General features: G+C 42.0%; 1 protein-coding gene across 1 annotated transcript in view; it reads right to left on the bottom strand.

The window, feature by feature from the left end:
- Nucleotides 1-23049, bottom strand: part of mlxip (MLX interacting protein) — a 97098-nt gene that overhangs the window by 11558 nt on the left and 62491 nt on the right. Inside the window, exons 10-13 of the mRNA XM_072247953.1 lie at nucleotides 17627-17733; nucleotides 10265-10484; nucleotides 7687-7808; nucleotides 2663-2779 (exon numbers count right to left, since the gene is read on the bottom strand). Coding sequence (XP_072104054.1) covers nucleotides 2663-2779; nucleotides 7687-7808; nucleotides 10265-10484; nucleotides 17627-17733 — 566 coding nt within the window. The remainder of the gene's footprint in view (nucleotides 1-2662; nucleotides 2780-7686; nucleotides 7809-10264; nucleotides 10485-17626; nucleotides 17734-23049) is intronic.

A 23049-nucleotide genomic window follows, 5' to 3' on the forward strand; every position in this document is an offset into this window, starting at 1 on the left:
GTTTTAACTTTCGTGCATTCTATGGAAGGGGCATATCGAGATTATCAGTGGCAGAGGAATGGCAGCACTTGAACAGCGCCAGCATAACAATTTAGGTTCGTAATTTTTCTTCAGTGTTTAAAGGGGGTGGCCCAGTTGGGAAGTCAAAACTTGATATAAATATTTGGAACAGAAGGTAGCAATGAAGCCCCTTTATATCCCACATGACACATGATCACTAAAAATGAAAATTGCGAGCCGATCCAAAACAGTGAACGAACAAAGGGAAAATGGCACAGTGTATTTCCAAGCGAGAATGTAACTTCTGCACAATGCTAACTTCCAAGACATTTAGGAAGGTATTGTGGGGGTTTGGGGGGGGGGGGGGGGCGGTGTAGTTGTACGATGACAGAACAGCAAACAATAATAGGCAATAGCATTGGCGGGAAATAGTGAGACTTCCACTTAATCAGTTGGAATTTTCTCGGAATAGCAGGGCCTGATGATAACTTGCAAATAAATATCCAAGTACACTAGTGGAACAGGATTCTTCAATGAACCAGAGATCAACTTGGACTGAGAGGCCCTTTCCTTCCATCTAACACAAGGCACTGCCCCTTGCTAATCCATACCATCACGACCGCCATGTTATGAAGCATGCAGGCAGCTATTCAGGAGTACTGCAGGGTCCTGCAGGTGAATTGGACAACAGAATTATCGTGGCACTCAGCAGTAAGTTCCTTGTTACCCCGCAGCAATGATTGTAATTGTGCTCTCCAGTATGAGGAACAAATAGAAATGCAGAAAAAATGCAGGATAAAGGGGACTGCACTTCTCGAGTCCAAGTCCAACTGAGGGAGTCAGCTCCACAAAGTTTGCCATGTGTGATTTCTTCTTAGTTGACTGTGAATGACAGTCCACCATCCATACTTACAGCTGTTCATAAAGGGATCCAGATTCATAAAGAATTGTAAGGCAACACATCAGAAGCCCAACATTTTGCTGACAACGCCTGGTATGGGAACTGTACCTCCCTCAATCACAGGACTCTGCGGAGCCCAGCATATCTGTAGATGTGAACCTCCCGCTATTTCAGGACATTTACAGAGGCAGGTGCATAAAAAGGGCCCAAAAGATCACTGGGGACCGAATCACCCCAACCACAAACTGTTCCAGCTGCTATCATCCGGGAATGGTATTACATTAAAACCAGGACCAACAGGCACCGGGACAGTTTCTTCCACCGGGCCATCTCAGACTGATTAATTCACACTGATACAATTGAATTTCTATGCCATATTGACTGTCCTGTTGTACATGCTATTTATTACAAATTACCATAAATCACACATTACACATTTAGACAGAGATGTAACGTAAAGATTTTCACTCCTCGTGTATGTGAAGGATGTAAGAAATAAAGCCAATTCAATTCACTTCACCTCCCAGAGGCTCTTAACTGGAGAAGACCTTTGGAGGCATTGTTAACCGGAGATGGGATATGGTGGTGGGGGTTGAGTGGAAGTTGGTAGGCCACTTTAAATTGGACATTTCTGTCAGTTCCCCTGATAAGTATTTCTTGCCTTTCAACTCTCTCTCCCTAATTGTGACGTGCTGGAGGCTCCATCATAATTATCAAATGAAAGTGATATTGAATTATCTCCAGGTAACTGATAATCCCTATAAATAATACAAGTGTAATCTGCCGTGAGTGTTACATAATTGTAGTTCAATTCTGCCGGACAACCAAGTCATAATTGATGTTATCTATGTGCATTCAACATTCTTGCATAGGATCATCCTGCACGTACAAGAAAAAAGATTAAAAACACATAATGCATTGCGTGATTCACTTTATGTTTGAAGTCATAGACCCAATTAACAAAATCTGAGCTGGACAAAATCCGCCATTTTGATTATTCAACACAGATTTTACCTCAGTCATACATTTCTTAATAACTATCCAGTTACATTTTCATAACTGGGTATGTGTTGCCTCTGGGCCAAATTTGACCAGTATAGTTCTTAGGATTGCACAGATCTAAATCAAACTCTCAAACTATATGGCTTAGAAAGGACGCTTCCCAATTACAAAAGACCCATGAATCCATGCAGTTTCTCAAAATGCACTTGTTAAAAGAAACATAAAGAATCTCTACTTTTAATAATCCCAGGTAAACCAAAAAAAAAGAGATGTTAACCAATTCAACGAGACCAGGGAGAGAAAAGCAGTCAGTAGGATCTGTCTCTTCACCACACTGTTTAGTTTGAGTCCCCCATTCTGGATTCCCAGCAAAAGAATTGGAATTGTTAACAAAGACAGAAAGCAGTGTTCAGTGCTTGTGATTCTTACATGTGGATTCAATTGTTGAGCCATTTGTTTCTTGTTCCAAGGTACAGAGAACTGCCATAACCCCAAAAGGGGATCAACCTACTACATTTTGCTGTTCCAGTGCTGTCAAAATAGATCCAGACATAATAAGTAATAAACATTTTAACAGACACAAACTGCCTTTTAAGCCATTACTTCTCATCCATTGAGCCAAAAGAGATCTCAATACTAACAGTTTTCAACTCTCACAAGAAGCTCTCTGATTCGCTGAGCACTGCTGGGTGTTTCCTTTTGTCTATCCCATGAAAAACACTTGAAGAAAGAGGTGAAATAAATAGCCAACCAACTTACCGGCTTTATGTTGGACTGACATTTTAAAGTGGTCACAAGGTTATGAAGAGTATCAAAACCCATTTTGATGTTGAATCGTCTTTTCTGTTCTGCAGATATATGGGTCATTCTTCGACTCTAATGTAAAAATAAAGCATTATTTTATTACAACTATATTAACCAATGTTCATTAGACTAAAACAATACTAATATTGGTGAAAACAAAGGGAAAACTTGTTTTCTTCAAAGCATACTTGCAACTTGACAAGGCTTCTTTATAGCACCTCCCAGACCCAAAACGTGCATATGTACAGTTCTGATCAGCACATGAGGAGAATGTGGAAACAACAGGAAGAGTGTGGAAGAGATTCTGGGACATTGCCTGGGATGGAGGGCTGTAGTTATAAAGCTGTTAATTTTCACTACAAGGTAGGAAGCTAAGGGGTGACCATATAGAGATTTATAAAATTATGATGGAGAGAAATCCAGTTGATAATCAGAATCCAGGGCAGGTCAGTCAAGGTATAGAGCAGGGGTTCCCAACCTGGGATCCACCCACCCTCAGTTAATGGTTAACGTGGAGAGGAGAGCGAGTCTGTAAATCTAGCGAGAGTGAAGGATATTTGGAAAGAAGAGGGTGGGGCAGGGGGTTGCTGGACAGATGGCAGAGGAGTGACGGGGCAGAGCGTGGCATACAGCACTGAGACGCCAGGCAAGATTAGTTGATTCCAAACAACTGGTTTATTGATTACGAACACAAGAAAATCTGCAGATGCTGGAAATCCAAGCAACACACACAAAATACTGGAGGAACTCAGCAGGTCAGGCAGCATCTATGGGAAAATAAACAATCGACAGTTCTGGCCGAGACCTTTATTATTGATCATTAGACTGTCTTGTTGGTGCTTCCCACTCCCTACCCTTCCCTTCCCCTTTGCCCAAACATGATTCCCCTCCCTCTGCCCCTTCCCATTCTCAGTCCACAACACAGACCCATATCAGAATCAGGTTTATCATCACTCACACACGTCATGATTTTTGGGGTTTTTTTGCTGCAGCAGTACAATGCAATACGTAAAATTACTATAGTACTGTGCAAAAGTCTTAGAACCCTAGCTATATATATGTGCATAAGCCCTTTTGCGCAGTACAGTATATCCACCTCCTGACATTCAATCATCTGGTAAAGCTGATGTAAAGTGCAAACTTATCGTGGGCATCTAAAGTTTTCCAAAAGGCGGGATATATAAGGGAACAATAAGTGGATCTTGGCCATGACCTATACTTTTCCTCATTGGTTCATTTTACTCCAGATATTTAACTCTCTCACAAATTATTGTTTTAATTGTTTACTTTTTGCACTTACATTAAAACCAAGCCACTGAGTTTCTCAATACAACTCTCCACCTTTACACCCGAACACCAAAGCAATTAGACAAAGATCACCAGTGGAATGCCAATTAGATCAGTATTTCAAGAAAGACTTAAACAGAATGTAATTAGTTGGAAAATTATTGAAAAGCGTCTCGAAAACTGCATGAACGTAGAGGGAGCAGCACACTTAATAACTGCTTTGCCATGGAGTCAATAGGAATAGGAAGGGGTCAATAACTCTACTGGATGTTTTTTTGTAGACCACCCAATAATAACAGGGACATCAAGGAGCAGATAGGGAGACAAATTCTGGAAGGGAGAATTAATAACAGGGTTGTTGTGGTGGGAGATTTTAATTTCCCAAATATTGATTGGCATTTCCCTAGAGTGAGGGGTTTAGATGGGATGGAGTTTGTTAGGTGTGTTCAGGAAGGTTTCTTGACACAATATGTAGATAAACCTTCAACAGGAGAGGCTTACTTGATTTGGTATTAGGAAATGAACCAGGTCAGGTCTCTCAGTGGGAGAGCATCTTGGAGATAGTGAACACAATTCTATCTCCTTTACCATAGCATTGGGGAGGGACAGGAATAGACAAGTTAGAGAAATGTTTAATTGGAGTAAGGGAAATATGAGGCTATCAGGCAGGAACTTGGAAGCATAAATTGGAAACAGATGTTCTCAGGGAACTGTACGGAAGAAATGTGGCAAATGTTCAGGGGATATTTGCCTGGGGTTCCACGTAGATACGTTCCAATGAAACAGGGAAAGGATGGTAGCGTACAGGAACCGTGGTGCACAAAGGCTGTTGTAAATCTAGTCAAGAAGAAAAGAAGAGCTTATGAAAGGTTCAAAAAACTAGGTAATGATAGAGATCTAGAAGATTATATGGTTAGCAGGAAGGAGCTTAAGAATGAAATTAGGAGAGCCAGAAGGGGCCATGGCAGACAGGATTAAGGAAAACCCCAAGGCATTCTACAAGTATGTGAAGAGCACGATGATAAAACGTGAGAGAATAGGACCAATCAAGTGTGACAGTGGAAAAGTGTGTATGGAACAAGAGGAGATGGCAGAGGTACATAATGAATATTTTGCTTCAGTATACACTATGGAAAAGGATCTTGGAGATTGTAGGGATGACTTGCAGCAGACTGAAAAGCTTGAGCGTGTAGATATTAAGGAAGAGGATGTGCTGGAGCTTTTGGAAAGCATCAAGTTGGATGTCACGTGGACCGGATGAGCTGTACCCCAGGCTACTGTGGGAAGTGAGGGAGGAGATTGCTGAGCCTCTGGTGATGATCTTTGCATCATCAATGAGGATGGGAGAGGTTCTGGGGATTGGAGGGTTGCAGATGTTGTTCCCTTATTCAAGAAGGGGAGTAGAGGTAGCCCAGAAAACTATAGACCAGCGAGTCTTATTTCAGTGGCTGGTAAGTTGATGGAGAAGATCCTGAGAGGCAGGATTTATGAACGTTTGAAGAGGCATAATATGATTAGGAATAGTCAGCATGGCTTTGTCAAAGGCAGGTCGTGCCTTACGAGCCTGACTGAATTTTTTGAGGATGTGACTAAACACATTGATGAAGGTAGAGCAGTAGATGTAGTGTATATGGATTTTAGAAAGGCATTTGATAAGGTACCCCATGCAAGGCTTATTGAGAACGTAAGGAGGCATGGGATCCAAGGGGACATTGCTTTGTGGATCCAGAACTGGCTTGCTCACAGAGGCAAAGAGTGGTTGTAGACAGGTCATATTCTGCATGGAGGTCGATGACCAGTAGTGTGCCTCAGGGATCTATTCTGGGACCCTTACTCTTCGTGATTTTTATAAATGACCTGGATGAGGAAGTGGAGGGATGGGTTAGTAAATCTGCTGATGACATAAAGGTTGGGCGTGTTGTGGATAGTGTGGAGGGCTGTCAGAGGTTACAGTGGGACATCGATAGGATGCAAAATTGGGCTGAGATGTGGCAGATGAAGTTCAACCCAGATAAGTGTGAGATGGTTCATTTTGGTAGGTCAAATATGATGGCAGAATATAGCACTAATGGCAAGACTCTTGGCAGTGTGGAGGATCAGAGGGATCTTGGGGTCCGAGTCCATAGGACACTCAAAGCTGCTGTGCAGGTTGGCTCTGGTTAAGATGACATATGGTGCATTGGCCTTCATCAACCGTGGGATTGAGCTTAAGGGCCGAGAGGTAATGTTGCAGCTATATAGGACCCTGGTTAGACCTCACTTAGAGTACTGTGCTCAGTTCTGGTCGCCTCACTACAGGAAGGACGTGGAAACCATAGAAAGGGTGCAGAGGAGATTTACAAGGATGTTGCCTGGATTGGGGAGCATGCCTTATGAGAATAGGTTGAGCGAACTCAGCCTTTTCTCCTTGGAGCGACCTGATAGAGGTGTACAAGTTAATGAGAGGTGACCTGATAGAGGTGTACAAGATAATGAGAGGCATTGATTGTGTGGATAGTCAGAGGCTTTTTCCCCAAGTCTGAAATGGCTAGCACAATAGGGCATAGTTTTAAGGTGCTTAGAAGTAGATACAGAGGAGATGTCAAGAGCAAGGATTTTTTTAAACGCAGAGAGTGGTGTGTGCGTGGAATGGGCTGCCAGAAGCAATGGTGGAGGCGGAAATGATAGGGTCTTTTAAAAGACTCCTGGATGGATACATGGATCTTAGAAAAATAGAGGGCTATGGGTAAGCCTAGGTAGTACTAAGGTAAGGACACGTTCGGCACAGCTTTGTGGGCTGAAGGGCCTGTATTGTGGAGTAGGTTTTCTATATTTCTGTGAGTTGAATACTTTCCAGAAACATAACAAGTATTGCACATTAGTGACACTACATTAAAAAGGCACCATCAGGTTATCAAAAGATTGGGCCATCAGTCCAGTTAACCAGCTAAGATAGTAACTAAATCATGGCAGTCTGCCTGATAATGATGAAGGAGAACTTCCTTCTTGGGTTCAAGCCTGTGGCAAATTAAATACAAAAGAATTCCTTTAATTCAGGATTCAGTTCCTTTCTAGATAGAGTTCGATATTTAGGGTCAGTGACATGCACCAAGCAATACCTTTAGTATTTTGTGTGTTAACTACTTTCATTTAGGAATGTTTTCTGATTTACATACTTCTCTGCTGTAACCGCCCACTGGAATCTACACTGTGAAAGCAATAACCAGGGCCAGACAAAGTAGAAGCCGAAAGCACATTCATCTTGGGTATGTTATTCTCTAATTCTCAATGTCTCTGGTCTGTGCAGAAAGGAGCAAGAGAAATCTAAATAAAGATCAGAAAATTACCTTATTTTCTTTATAGTGCACCAATACACAGAAATTCTTATAAGCCAGTTTAAACCTCATAGCTAGTTTTAATTATCGCCTGCTGATTACTTCCTGAACACAAATGGTCCTAGAACAGACCTGCAGCGGCAAAAAGACGGGAAGCTGAAGTTGCCTGAACTCAGACATCGACAAATTAACAGCTTCTGATTCCCAGTAAACTAGACACAGCAGCACCTGGAGGTTTGCAGACTGATCTCGAGTCAGTGACCCAAAATCAGCGAAGTACATGTAAATTGAGGAAGGAAGACTTAAAAGCACAGACTTGAAATAAACAGAACTACTCAAAAAATATGACAAAAATATTTAGAAAATCTATTTTTTTACCTTAAACACTACAACTGGCTGCTCTGGTTTAGATATTGCAGAATTGTTTATGGGAGACTGAGGGCTGGGAATTCTCTCTGATGATGCTGGTGACCCTTGACCTGAATTCTGTCGCTCCCGATCTGATTAAAGAATTAAAACTATATGTGAATATTATTCTAACACACTGTTGCAACAAAAATAATGGTAACATCTAACAACAGTACAATTTTTATTAATACATTAAAATAATCAACACTGATAGCTACCTGGCACATAGATTTAATTGATGTCAAAGCTGGGGATAAATAATTTAGGGTAATGGTAACTTACTGAAGTTGCACCACAATAGTTAACTTGTGCTGTCTCAGTCGGTGTCTGTGTCTGTGAAGCTTTACAAACTGAGACTATCACCAGACATATGCACCGTATCAGTGATACATGGGCATCCAAGCCTAAGTGACAGATTTGGAGGGTCTAACTGGTCTGTAAACTTCATTGCCTGATTCAATGACAATCTACAGCAATAGGCTCCAGTCCTACTGGATTCACCAGCATTATGCTGGGGAACAACCACTCACATCTTATGGCAAGTCAGAACTGGCATACATTTTTTTTTTTTTTTAAGTATTCACTTTAATGCGCTTTGTAGGACACTGACTTAAGGAATCAAACCATAGTAGAAATTTACATTTTTAGTTAACTGTTTTGTGTTTGCAAATTATTATTAAAAGATAGACTAAATTTTAATACTTTCAAATAGCTGTCTGCACTGAGCCCAGAGCTCTAGGCAGTGGCAACATGATTCAGTCCGATCAGAATGGCCAACTATAATGAACAAGAAAGTGCAGGAAACACAACAGAATCAATGAAAGACTGCATGCAGGATAGGCAAACGATGTGCAGAAGAAAACAAACACTGTGTAAATGCAAAAGAAAAACAAATAAATAGTAATAATAATAATTAATAAATAAGCAATTAATATCGAGAACATGAGATGAAGAACCCTTGAAGGTGAGTCCATAGATTGGAGGACCAGTTCAGCAATGGGGCAGGTGAAATGAGTTAAGTTATCCACACTGGTTCAAGAGCCTGATGGCTGAGGGGTAGTAACTGTTCCTGAACCTAGAGCTATGGGTCCTAAGGCTCCCGTACCTTCTGATGGCAGCAGTGAGAACAGTACCTAACTTCAGCGGTGGGGGGAGGGCCCTTGATGACAGATGCGGCTTTCCTGCAACAGCACTCCATATAGATATGCTCAATCGGGGGGGGGGGGGGGGCTTAATACGTGGTGGACTGGGCCACATCCACTACTTTTTGCAGAATTTTCTGTTTAAGGGCACTGGTGTTTCCATACCAGGCCGTGATGCAACCAGTCAATATACTCTCCATCACACATCTATCGAAGTCTGTCAAAGTTTTAGCTATCATGCCAAATCTTTGCAAACCTCTATGGAAGTAGAAACACTGCTGTGCTTTCTTCATAATTGCACTTATTTGCTGGGCCCAGGACAGATCCTCTGAAATGATAACACCAAGGAATTTAACGTTGCTGACCCTCTCCACCTCTGATCCCCCAAGAGAACTGGTTGATGGGCCTCCGGTTTCCTCCTCTTGAAATCAATAATCAGCTCCTTGGTCTTGATGACATTGAGTGAGAAGCTGTTGTTGTGGAACACTCAGCCAGATTTTCAATCTCCATCCTTTGTTACCAGCTTTGGTTCAGCCAACGACAGTGGTGTTATCAGCAAACTTAAATATGGCATTGGAGCTGTGCTTAGCCTCACAGTCATAAGTATAAAGTGAGAAGAGCAGGGAGCTAAGCACACAGCCTTGTGGAATCCCTGTGCTGATGGAAATTGTGGAGGAGATGTTGTTGCCAATTCAAACTGACTGGGGTCTGCAAGTGAGGAAATCAAGGACCCAATTGCACAAGGAGGGTAAGGTCTTGAAGCTTATTGATTAGCTTTGAGGGGATGATTACTCTGGATAATTGATGTGGTCAATGCATCAGAAGGGTGTTCATGATCACCGTTTAGTAAAGAAAGCACGTGAATATAGGAATGTAAAGAAGAGTGTGCAGAGAATTAGGAAAAAATTAGGAGAATTAGGAACAGTTACTACTCCTAAACTCTTGTACAAAGGGAATAATTTCACTGAACTTCACCTGTAACATCATTGATATGTTCCCACAATCTATGGACTCACTTTCAGGACTCTTCATGTCATGTTCTTGATACTTATTTATATTATTGTTTTTCTTTTGGAATTTGCACAGTTTGTTGTCTTCTGCACTCTGGTTGAATGGCCTAGATGGATGGTCTTTCATTAATTCGGTTATAGATTTGTTGAGTTTGCCCATTAGAAATGAATCTCAGGGTTGTATACGGTGACATATATGTACTTCGATAATAAAATTTACTCTGAACTTTGAAAATACAGAGAATGTAAAACTGTACACAAATAAATATGTAACTATGTTGAATGCATTGATAAATAATGAATTTCTTAAATTCCCTCTGGCTCCCTTACTTTCCCTTTAAACTACATCACTGCAAAAACTGCAACATTCAAAACCAAAATCAGGTAGTTGCTTACTTGTAGGCGTGGGGGAAGGCGCCTGCCTGTTTGAGGCCGGAGCTGTAATTTGTTCCGTTTTGGGCTGTAATCGAACTGTACTCGGGACCACACTTGCAGCAAACAAATGGGGCATGGCTGATTTCCCGTGCTGTGAAGTCTGCCGGGATGTGCTCATCATTCCCGGTTGTTGTGCAGGGCCAACTAAAATACTGTGATGGAAATCCGTTACACCCGAGGCCTATAAGAAGACAACACATTAAAAGATGCTGAAATATATATAAAACTCAATAATATCCCCAATAGGTAGTTGAAATAGACCAAGTTAAAGTAATGTTTTCTACAGATTTCTGATTGTTAGAGACACCGTAACAATTAAAATCCTGTTGCATTGGCTTATAAATATTCATATAATAACTATGCAACACTACCTAATTAATAATGCACCTGGAATCAATGATTATTTTCCATTCGTAATCCTACATTTTTGATGTACAAAACAGATGTACGGAAAACTTCAGTAATCTGTTATCTACGTTATTTCCCTCCATGCTGTTTCCTTTAGCAGTTTGTCTGGTTTTACGAGGCCGAGTTGCTAGCTCGATGTTCAATCCAGCACGGGTGGCAAGTGTACAAGGAGCTGGCTGGATTCGAACCCAGGACCACCCATCTCAAAGTCTGGAGCTGATGTCACTACACCACCAGCCTATCTGTTATCTTCCTACTTGAAAATTCTGACCATTTGGCATCTAGTTCATCAAATGCTGACTTCTTGTACTCCTACATGCTTGGCTCCTGGTTTCTGGGACTCCACTGACCACAGCTCTAGTTCCCATGCTCTCTTTAAACTTATCTGGTCTTAGACTTAGTGCTCCATCAAAACTTACTTGGTTCTGTAACTTGCACTCACTTAAAACTTACCAGGGCCATTTGTTTTTTGAGATTTTCTTTAGCTGCAATGTGTGTTCTTTGCTTAAAAGGAAGGATCGTAGTAATTTGAACAGTATAATTCAATTGATTAAGATTAAATAAAAAGCGTAAAATATTCAAGCAACACACATCAAAGTTGCTGGTGAACGCAGCAGGCCAGGCAGCATCTCTAGGAAGAGATACAGTCGACGTTTCAGGCCGAGACCCTTCGCCGGGACTAACCTGACGAAGGGTCTCAGCCTGAAACGTCGACTGTACCTCTTCCTAGAGATGCTGCCTGGCCTGCTGCGTTCACCAGCAACTTTGATGTGTGTTGCCTGAATTTCCAGCATTGCAGAATTCCTCGTGTTTGCGTAAAATATTCAAGATGGGATATGGGATGTAATTGAAAATAGAGGCAATGGGGACTGGCATTCAAATACACATTAAAATAAACACACATTAAAATAAGCACACGATATATTGAAATTTAGCACTATTATTCTACGAATAGGTAATGTCCGTCAGAGCACTGTGGTTTGCAAGCTCACAACTCATGTACTAAGCAGGATTGTTATTTCTCTTTTATTATAATTTATTTTGAATAATTTATATGATATTTCGCGTTCAGTGACATGGGCAAAATGGAACTCCAGCTTAGAAGATTAAGCAGCAGAGAACTAAGAAATATTGCTGGCCTTTAAACCACGGGTTCCAACCTGGAGTCCACAAACTCTTTACTTAATGGTATTGGTCCATAGCATACAAAAGGCTTGGACCCCCTGCTTTAAACTATTCTGCTAACCAAATTACTACAGAGATGGTACTGTAACCTCTATGTCTTTTATGACAACTCTTGAGGGGTCAATGTCCTTAAATGCTGGGAATATATCAAAAAGACGAACTCTTTCTTCTAAGCTAACTGTTAAATCTGCACCTGCAGTTTTTCTTTTTCTCTCAAGTCTATTTTTGATTCAGTAGAAACTGAAAGTTGCAAATTCCCCCGCCTACTGAACATTACCAAAGGGTCAGTCTTTAGGGTATTTTAGATTTGGATTTCAGGGAACACATGACAGTTCTAACCTCCTCATCATGTTTTGGGAAATCTACCCTACAAATTATTCTAAATCTTCCCTTTTCAAAGATGTTGAAACCACATGTTTCACAAAAGCATTTGATTGACATACGTCCACAGCTGCAATAATTTCACCTATGTGGTTAAATTGTGGTAAAACAAGGTTCTTTTCAAATTAACCATATTTGAGGAAACTGAGAAAAATTACTTTTCTCTGGTACAGATTGGAGCAGAATGGAAAAAACTATTACATCTTTAAAATATATTGGTGAGTACCACAAGCCTTTAAAAAAATACATAGAACACCAGCAACTCTCAATACAGATTTTAAATATTTCCTTGTAAGAACTTTCATGGAAGATGGCACAACTAATTTCCCAATATTTTAGGGAACCGGAACTGTATTGAGAAGGAGAAATTAAGAGAGATTAATATGAGTTTAAATGAAATCAAGGTGAAGAAATTAACGGGACTGAAAGCCACTAATAGAGAAAGTAGCTTATTCTTTGGTTGTCATCTTCCAAAATTCTAAAGGCCATGGAACAGTCCCTGCAATTTGGAGTGTGGCAAATCTAACCCTATCATTTAAAATTGAGACAGAGAGAAAAGAGGGAACTACAACCTAGTAGTTCTAGAGTGTGACAGATGACAACTAGTGAGGTGCCTCTAGGACTAGTGCTTTGTAGCTACAGAGCCTTGAAAAAGTATTCAGCCCCACATCTATTTTCACATTTTACTGTCTCATTTCTAAATTTAAATGATATCGAAGTAGGGGTTTTTTTCGAGCCATCTACAAAACATCATGTGAAATAAAAAAAGACTCCAAAACCTGTCAACAATTTCCTAAAAATTAAAAACCAAAATTGTAGGGCTGCAACACTATTCATCCTCTTTCTAATTACTATGCTAACTTTCCTCAGGTGCAATATATTACCTTACCAGCTCACCCAATTTGTTGATGTAGAAAATTGGAGGATCACCTGTTTTCAATAAGAACATCGATGACTCCTCCATAGAGACTGAGCACCAAATTTCTTGGTGTTCACCTGGCGGAGAATCTCACCTGGTCCCTCAACACCAGCTCCATAGCAAAGAAAGCCCAGCAGCGTTTCTACTTTCTGCGAAGGCTGAGAAAAGTCCATCTCCCACCCCCCCCATCCTCACTACATTCTACAGAGGTTGTATTGAGAGCATCCTGAGCAGCTGCATCACTACCTGGTTCAGAAATTGCACCATCTCGGATTGCAACACCCTGCAGCAGATAGTGCGGTCAGCTGAGAAGATCATCGGGGTCTCTCTTCCCACCATTACAGACATTTACACCACACGCTGCATCCGCAAAGCAAACAGCATTATGAAGGACCCCACGCACCCCTCATACAAACTCTTCTCCCTCCTGCCATCTGGCAAAAGGCACCAAAGCATTCGGGCTCTCACAACCAGACTATGTAACAGTTTCTTCCAAGTCATCAGACTCCTCAATACCCAGACCCTGGACTGACACTACTGTGCCTACTGTCTTGTTTATTATTTATTGTAATGCCTGCACTGTTTTGTGCACTTTATGCAGTCTTGGGTAGGTCTGTACTCTAGTGAAGAATTTGTGTTGATTTGACTTGACTTGAAGAATAAATCCCCCTCTCTCTGCAAGTTCGAACAGTATGGCAGATTTTGAACACACCAATCCAAAATGAAGATAAAACAACATTCAAGATAAAATGGAGTTAAGATGGTTCGAAACGGCGACTCCTTTGTGACCTTCGGCCACAGAGCTCGTAAAAAGTGACAAAACAAACTTTTTAGCATCATTGTTGTTATGTCTCCCACTCGCTGTGAAAATGGGGGACACCTCCCTCTCCCTTGCCAGGGAGAGAATCTGTGGGTTGCTGAATGTCGGATGAAATGCAATAGTCCTTTGGGTAACTGCAAGGTCTGTGTCTTTGCTATCGCTTAGCTCACGCTTGAGCTCGGTAGCGGGTGTGCTTTTTGTTTGGTGGGGGGTGGGGGGATTATTGCTTACGCGCAGGAGGAGAGCTAGGAGGGGACTTTGGGGTTCTCACGTTTAACTGTCGTTCATTCTTTGGGGCACTCCTCTGTTTTTGTGGATGTTTTGAGAAGAAAAAGCCTTTCAGGATGTATATTGCATACATTTCTCTGACATTAAATTGAACCTCTGAAATCAGGAAAGTTATAATAGTAAAGCACAAATCTGGGGAAGGGTACAAGATGATCTCAAAGGCACTGAACATAACTCGGAGCTCAGTGCAGTCCATCGTGAAAATGTGGAGAAACAGCTTCACTGCTCAAGTCAGATTGCCCATAGTCGCTGGAGAAGAATGGCACTTGTGACAGAGGCTACTGTGACGCCAAGAGTCACTCTGAGTGAGCTGCAGAAGAAGTGGCTGCAACTGGAGATGAAGTTCAACGCTCCACAATCTCTAAGGCCTTGCACAAAAAGGGTATTTATGGAAGAGTGGCAAGGATAAGCCCTGGCTAAAAAAGAAAGCATATCTCTGCCTGTAAAGAGTTTGCAAAGTGGCACTTAGAACACGCTGTAAAGATGTGGATCTTTTTGGCCTTAACACTAAGTTGCATGTAAGCAACAGGGACTGGAAATCTGGTTAGTGTTGATGTGAAGATGAATGCTGCTAAATACAGGCAGACCCTGGATAAAAACCTACTAAGCCCGTGCCAGAAAGCTTAAACTGGGGAGGAAGTTCATATTTCAGCAGGACAAAGCAATCATGAAGTGACTTCCCAATCGAACATCCCTGGAAAGACCGCTGCTCCCCAACTAACCTGGCACAGCTTGAGCAATCTTACAAGGAGGAATGGGAAGATCTTGCTCCATGATGTTGAGCAAAGCTAATAGAGGTTTATCTAAAAAGATTATTGGCTATAATAGCTGCAAGAGGTGGTTCAACTAAGTGCTGAGCAAAGGGGGATGAATACTTTTGAACTGCTGACATTTCAGGTTTTGAATTTTTAGTTTTTCATTTTCCCTAAGAAGCATATCAGACCATAAGAGACAGAAGCAGAAACCAGCTATTTGGTCCATCAAGTCTACCCTGCAATATTTTCGAATATTCTCTCCTTTTAGAAAATAATCTTTGCTTTTATTTCTTTTATCATACATCTATACATCATATATTCCATCTGCCACTTCTTTGTCCATTCTCCAAATCTGTCTGAGTCCTTCTGTGGCCATTACTTCCTCAAAACTACCTGCCCCTCCACATATCTTCATATCGTCCACACACTTGGCCACAAAGCCATCAATTCCATCGTCCAAATCATTACTCATTACAGAATAGCCTAAATGGCTCTTGAAGATTAAGCAGCAATATAAACCAATCAGCACAACTTTCAAGGAGAGTTAGGGACAGATCCCTACAAACTAGATTAGATTAGATTAGATTATGAGGACACGCAGTCCTCTTTTATTGTCAATTAGTAATGCATGCATTAAGAAATGATACAATGTTTTTCCAGAATGATATCTCAGAAACACATGACAAACCAAGACTGAAAACTGACAAAAAACACAATTATAACATATAGTTACAACAGTGCAAAGCAATACCGTAATTTTATAAGAACAGACCATGGGCACGGTAAAATCTCAAAGTCTCTCGAAAGTCCCATCATCTCACGCAGATGGTAAACCTCCAGCACTGCAAACTTGCCGATGCAGCATCCTGGAAGCATCCGACCACAGTCCGACTCCAAGTCCGTCCGAAAACTCCGAGCCTCCGACCAGCTCTCTGACACCAATGCATCGAGCACCATCTCTGCCGAGTGCTTCGACACCAGCCCCGGCAACAGGCAATAGGCAAAGCCGAGGATTTGGGGCCTTCCCTCTGGAGACTCTCGATCGCACAGTAGCAGCGGCAGCGAAGCAAGCATTTCAGAAGTTTCTCCACATGTTCCTCCGTGCTTCTCACGTCCGTCTCTATCAAATCAGGATTGTGCACAGCATCCTACTTCACAGATACAATATTTCTTTCGGAATGGCCGCATGCACTGCATCGTGCCGCCATCTTCTCCTCCCTCCTAGCCTTCAAAATAGGCTACAAAATACCATTTGCATCTATTCTTTCAATTCAAACCGCACATGAAAATATATTACCCATGTTTTGAATTATTTACTTACATCTCCAGCGAAAACCTGCCAAATGGGAAAACAGACTATCCATTCCCTGTTGCAATAGGCCATAACAGTGCTGTTACATTCAAATTTTAAAGAGAAGGAAGTTGGGACCATAGGTGATTTTAAGAGCAGCTACTGGAAAACTCATTTTGTGTTCATTGACTCCATGTTCAGAGTGTGGGAGTGCATTTTAACTGAGAGATGAAGGACCGGTTATGGAAGAGGCTGCATTTCGTTGTCCTAAATGGGAAAAATTCAACACAGCAATCTTTTAAAGCAAGAAATTTAATTTGGTTATCCCTGAATTGTTGTTAGGGCAAAATGCAGGACACACTTAGCTCACCAACAATAGCCAAAATCCAGCTTCAAGGCCAGAGAGACGTGTGTGTGTTCGTGTGTTCGTGTGTGTGTGTGTGTGTGTGTGTGTGTGTGTGTGTGTGTGTGTGTGTGTGTGTGTGTGTGTGTGTGTGTCAGATCTTTGAGATATGTCTTTAAAAGGAGCAAACATTTTATAAGCAACAGCATGGAATATTGAAACACGTTTTAAAGTGTTGTCAAAAATCACACAAAGTGTTGCTTAGCTCCCAGGTGTTTTGTATTCAATTCGGCATTTAAAAAAGGTGGGAAGACATCAACAGATGCTTAGAAGAGGTTGAGTGCAAATGCACAAGAAAAGTAGGATTTTGGTGAGAAACAAGAGAAGTGGACTGTCTGGCAGAAGAGAGCTGTGGGGATCAAGTGAAAGTGCTCCAAGTGATGAATGGTTACAGTGGGATAAATAGAGGCAACGAAAAAATACACTGTCCACTACTGTTGCAGTCTCTTTCTCTGGATGTGCCAAAACAACAACTTGTTTCCAATGGTAAAACTAACCAACCAGCAGCCTACACGTTTAATATTAATCAGCAAAGAAACCAGAGGCAAGGTCAAAATATTTTTAAAAATTAATTCACCCATTGCACCACAGATAATAATCTCAAGGAAAGATCTAACAAAAACATAGATATGTGACCTGGCACGGATCTGAGATTTACTGCTTTGACTGCTGAGGGAGCTTTACTGTAAATCAGTCTGAGTTGATAAAATGAAATCTCTGCTGAGCAATTTGTTCCATTATTTATCTAAGTAAATTATTTTTGATTAAAGTAGGTTTCTTTATATCATTTATAGAATTAAAATAGGACCATCTTAAAACTTGTTCTAAGCCATCCAGTTCAGAAGAAATAGGAAAATCCCACGGGCAGCTTACGGTGGCAATGGCAGCTGGTGTGATAACAACACTGGGTTGGGTAACTCTACACGTCAGTACACCTTCAGCTTTTAAATGAGTTGGGGTTACAAGAACTGCACTGGAGCCTGCAAAAGAAAAAAAAATAGCGTTAAACCTAATTTATATAATGTGGAAAAATAATCTGTTCAACACTTTCGACCCTACTACTGTCTGAAAATTAACATGATTGCTTGTCAATTCAGGCAAGTCTTTTCAAACAAGTTTCTCCTCTTTGTTTTTCTGTCAAATGCTAAAACACTGCTATAGGGCTAAGTCATTTATTAAAAATGAAAGAAAATGTAAAAGATCAAAATGTAGTCAGGACATATATACACACACTATAGTTCAATGTTTTGTCATGAATACTCGGAAAGAACTATTTTCTCAGAAATGTTTTGATTATTGCTTTTTTCTAGGTTTCACTGAACTTCTATTAAATAGAAATAATATTTCCATATCCAGTTACTACAAAGTGTTCCTTCAGGTCTATAACTACTGAAGTGACTACTACCAATAAACTGAAAGAAAAAACATTGGAAAATAAACCATTGTAACTGTTATGTAGAACTTAGATGAGACCTGTAGTTTCTGAACCAACAAGGCTCGACTTAGAGCTGAAAGGAAAGACACCAAATTCCAATTCAGGTGGTATGTGGTACATATGATAGCACATCTTCCTGCCTGTTTCCAATGTCCTCCTAACCAATAAAGATCATTATTTTGAGACTGCCATTAAAGGAGCTTTGGCAACTGGCTGTAGTGCAGCACATGTGGATGCAGTCAACATGATCAGATGTCAAATTGATTTCCTGTGCATCCCATCATTGATTTCTAAGAGCTTTTCAGATTAATACCAACTTAGTACTTTACGGAAAGTTGATGAACAGTTTCAAAATGTTGGCAAATCAAAATAATCTTATTGATAGGTTGTAAGAACATAAAGATATTATGCAGAGTGAGCTTGCAGAAGAACAAATCATTCTCAAAGTAAAAGATTTACAATTCTGAGGGATAGTATAAGACATAATTTTTTATTCACTTGCCGTTGCAAGAAAAAGTTTGTGAACCCTTTGCAATTACCTGGTTTTCTGCATTAATTACTCATTAAAAAGTGGTCTAATCTTCATTTAAGTCACAATAATAGTCAAACACAATCTTCCCAAACTACTAACACACAGAAACAATTTCTTCTCATCAATTCTGAGTACACCATTTAAATAATCACAGTCTAGGTTCTAAAAAGTATGTGAACCTCTGGGGTAATGCCTTCTACAAAAACTATTTGGAGTCAGGTGTTCCAATCGATGAGATGATTGCAGGTGTGGGTTGGAGAGGTGACCTACCCTATAAAAAAAGGACACACAAAGTCAGGTTACTGACAGAGTCTGCTCTTCTTAAGAAAGATCTGTTTATGTGCAGCATGCCTTGATCAAAACATTTTTCAGAGGAACTTAGAAGGAGAATTGTAGAAGCTGGAAAAAGCTACAGAAGTGCTTCTAAAGACCTGAGTGTCTATCAATCCACAGTAAGAGGAATTGTCTACAAATGGAGGAAATTCAATACTGCTGCTACTCTCCCAAGGAGTGGGCATCCTGCAGAGATCACACCAAGAGCACAACTAGCAATGCTGAGGCAGGTGAAACAGAACTCAAGGGTAACAGCAAAAGACCTGCAGAAATCTCTTAACTTGCAGAAGTCTCTGTACATATGCCCACTATAAAAAAAACACTGAACAAGAATGGTGTTCATGGAAGTACACCACAGAGGAAACACAGCTAGGTCCAGACCTTAACCCAATTGAGATGCTGATGTATGACCTTAAGAGGGCTGTTCATGCAAGGTATCCCAGAAATATTGATGAACTGAAACAGTTTTATATGGAGAAATGATCTAAAATTCCTTCTCGCTGTTATGTAAGTCTGATCAGCAGCTGCGGGAAACATTTGGTGGAAAGTTCTACCAGTCCTTAAATACAAGGGTACACATACTTCTTCCAGCCTGGACAGTGAATGACTAAACAATATGTTCAATATAGACATGAAAAGTACAATTGTTTGCAGATTATGCTGGTCTATTATTGTGACCAGACCACATTTTACGAGTTATTAATGCAGAAAACCATTGTAATGCAAACCACTTGTAATTAATTGCAAAGGGTTCACAAACTTTTTCTTGCAAATATACACACATATTCATTTCAGCTTTAGATCTGGTCCATTTGATGCAAATCAATAGTTTGTTTTAAATTAATTTAAAGATATCACCATCCAGCTCTCCCTCCCAACCTGTCCTAACTACATTTCCTAACCTGTATTTCCAAGCTCCAGCAATTGTACAGAAGAAGGCATAAAGTTAGTTGAAACAATTACCAGTCTTGAGAAAACTAATGTCTCATATAAAACAGCTAAGCAAATTTCCTGGTGAAAATTTTTGAAGTCTTTAAAACACTGTGTTCAAGGGTCAACACCAAGTAAACGTATACCAAAAATCAATTGGTCAATTAAACAACACATATCAAAGTTGCTGGTGAACACAGCAGGCCAGGCAGCATCTCTAGGAAGAGGTACAGTCGACGTTTCGGGCCAAGACCCTTTGTCAGGACTAACTGCAAGAAGAGCGAGTAAGAGATTTGAAAGGGGGAGGGGGAGGGGGAGGGGGAGGGGGAGGGGGAGGGGGAGGGGGAGATCCAAAATGATAGGAGAAGACAGGAGGGGGAGGGATGGAGCCAAGAGCTGGACAGGTGATTGGCAAAGGGGATATGAGAGGATCATGGGACAGGAGGCCCAGGGAGAAAGAAAAGGGGGGGGGGGAAACCAGAGGATGGGCAAGGGGTATAGTCAGAGGGACAGAGGGAGAAAAAGAATGCGTGTATATAAATAAATAATGGATGGGGTACGATGGGGAGGTGGGGCATTAGTGGAAGTTTGAGAAGTCAATATTCATGCCATCAGGTTGGAGGCTACCCAGACGGAATATAAGGTGTTGTTCCTCCAACCTGAGTGTGGCTTCATCTTTACAGTAGAGGAGGCCGTGGATAGACATATCAGAATGGGAACAGGACGTGGAATTAAAATGTGTGGCCACTGGGAGATCCTGCTTTCTCTGGCGGACAGAGCGCAGGTGTTCAGTGAAACGATCTCCCAGTCTGCGTCGTGTCTCGCCAATATGTAGCGGGTTAATTAAACTTTTGGCTAAAATATACACTCAGTGGCCATTTTATTAGGTACACTTGCTCACTATTGCAAATATCTAATCGGCCAATCATATGGCAGCAACTCAATGCATAAAAGCAAACAGACATGGTCAAGTGTTTTAGTTGCTGTTCAGACCAAACATCAGAATGGAGAAGGAATGTGACTTAAATGAATCTGACAGTGGAATGATTGTTGGTGCCAGACAGGGTGGTTTGAGTATCTCAGAAATAACTGGGATTTTCACACACTTCAGTCTCTAGAGTTTACAGAGAATTGAGTGAAAACAAAAGGCATCCAGTGAGCAGCAGTTCTGAGGGCAAAAACACCTTGTTAATGTGAGTGGTCAGAGGAGAATGGACAGACTGGGTTCAAGCTGACAGAAAGGTGACAGTAACTGAAATAACCACGTGTTATAATAGTGATGTGCAGATGGGCATCTCTGAACACATAACATATGAAACTTTGAAGTGGATGGGCTACGGCAGCAGAAGACCATGAGCATACACTTAGTGGCCATTTTACTGGGTACAGGAGATACCTGGTAAAGTGGCCACTGAGTGTAGGCTGACTGATCAGATTGGTTGGCTTCCTATTCCAGACTAATCAAAGTAATTTATCTAGTACTGATCTGAAAGTGAACAGCGATGTGATATGCTCATTGAGTAATAAAGAACCGAGACAGGGCTTTCAGCCAAACTGATCCACGCCGACCACAGCATGTTATATGTCAGCACCAGCTACTCGCATTTGGCCCATAACCCTCCAAGTCCGTATCTTCCATGAACCTACCTATGTGCCTCTTAAATTTTACAACTGTACCCACCTCCACCAATTCCTCTGGCAGCTATAAGCTCACTACTCTCTGTGTAAAGAACAGTAACTCTCAGGTCTCATTTAAATCTCTCCTTCTTATCTTGTATCTGTGCCTTCTAGTTTTGGACTCCCCAAGCCTGGGGAAAAGATTATGACTGCCTGCCTTATCCATATATCTGAGGTCACCTCTCATTCTCCTGAGCTCCAGAGGAATTAAGATCCAGTGTTGCCAAGTTCAAAGAAAATTTCTTATCAAAGTACATACATGCCACCATATACAACCCTGAGATTTGTTTTCCAGTGGGCATACTCAGGCAAAATCGCAAACACAAGGAAATCTGCAGATGCGGGAATTTCAAGCAACACACATAAAAATTGCTGGTGAACACAGCAGGCCAGGCAGCATCTACAGGAAGAGGTACAGTTGATGTTTCGGGCCGAGACCCTTCGCCAGGACTCAGCAAACCTATAGGATAGTAACTATAACGGGATCAATGAAAGATCAACCAGAGTGCAGAGACTGCAAATGCAAATATAAATAAATAGCAATAAATTCCAAGAATATGTGATAATGAAACAAAGAGTCCTTAAAGTGAGATCGTTGGTGAAAGGAACATTTCAGTGATGGGGCAAGTGAGTGTAATTATCCCCATTTGTTCAAGAACAAACACAAATTTGAGCAAACATCAACAAAAAAGGGGGGGAGAGAGGGGGAGGGGAAGAGGGGGGGAGAGGGGGGGAAGAGGGGGGGGAGAGGGGGGGGGGAGGAGGGGGGGGAGAGGGGGGAGAGGGGGGGAGAGGGGGGGGGAGAGGGGGGGGGAGAGGGGGGAGAGGGGGGGGGAGAGGGGGGGGGAGAGGGGGGGGGAGAGGGGGGGGGAGAGGGGGGGGAGAGGGGGGGGAGAGGGGGGGAGAGGGGGGGAGAGGGGGGGGAGAGGGGGGGGAGGGGGGGGAGGGGGGGGAGAGGGGGGGGAGAGGGGGGAGAGGGGGAGAGGGGGGGGAGAGGGGGGGAGAGGGGGGGAGAGGGGGGGAGAGGGGGGGGAGAGGGGGGGGAGAGGGGGGGGAGAGGGGGGGGGAGAGGGGGGGAGAGGGGGGGGAGAGGGGGGGGAGAGGGGGGGAGAGGGGGGGGAGAGGGGGGGGAGAGGGGGGGGAGAGGGGGGGGGAGAGGGGGGGGAGAGGGGGGAGAGAGGGGGGGGAGAGAGGGGGGGAGAGAGGGGGGGAGAGAGGGGGGGGAGAGAGGGGGGGAGAGAGAATGAGTGAATAAATAAAGAACCTCTCCCTATAACTCAGGCCCTTTTGTCAAGGTATTATCTTTGTAATCTTTTCAGAACTCTCTCCATATTGGTTTTGTCTCTCCTAAAACAGGAAGACCAAAACTTTACACAATACTCCAAGAGC

The sequence above is a fragment of the Mobula birostris genome, chromosome 31 (assembly GCF_030028105.1).
Source record: "Mobula birostris isolate sMobBir1 chromosome 31, sMobBir1.hap1, whole genome shotgun sequence".
NCBI classification, from domain to species: domain Eukaryota; kingdom Metazoa; phylum Chordata; class Chondrichthyes; order Myliobatiformes; family Myliobatidae; genus Mobula; species Mobula birostris.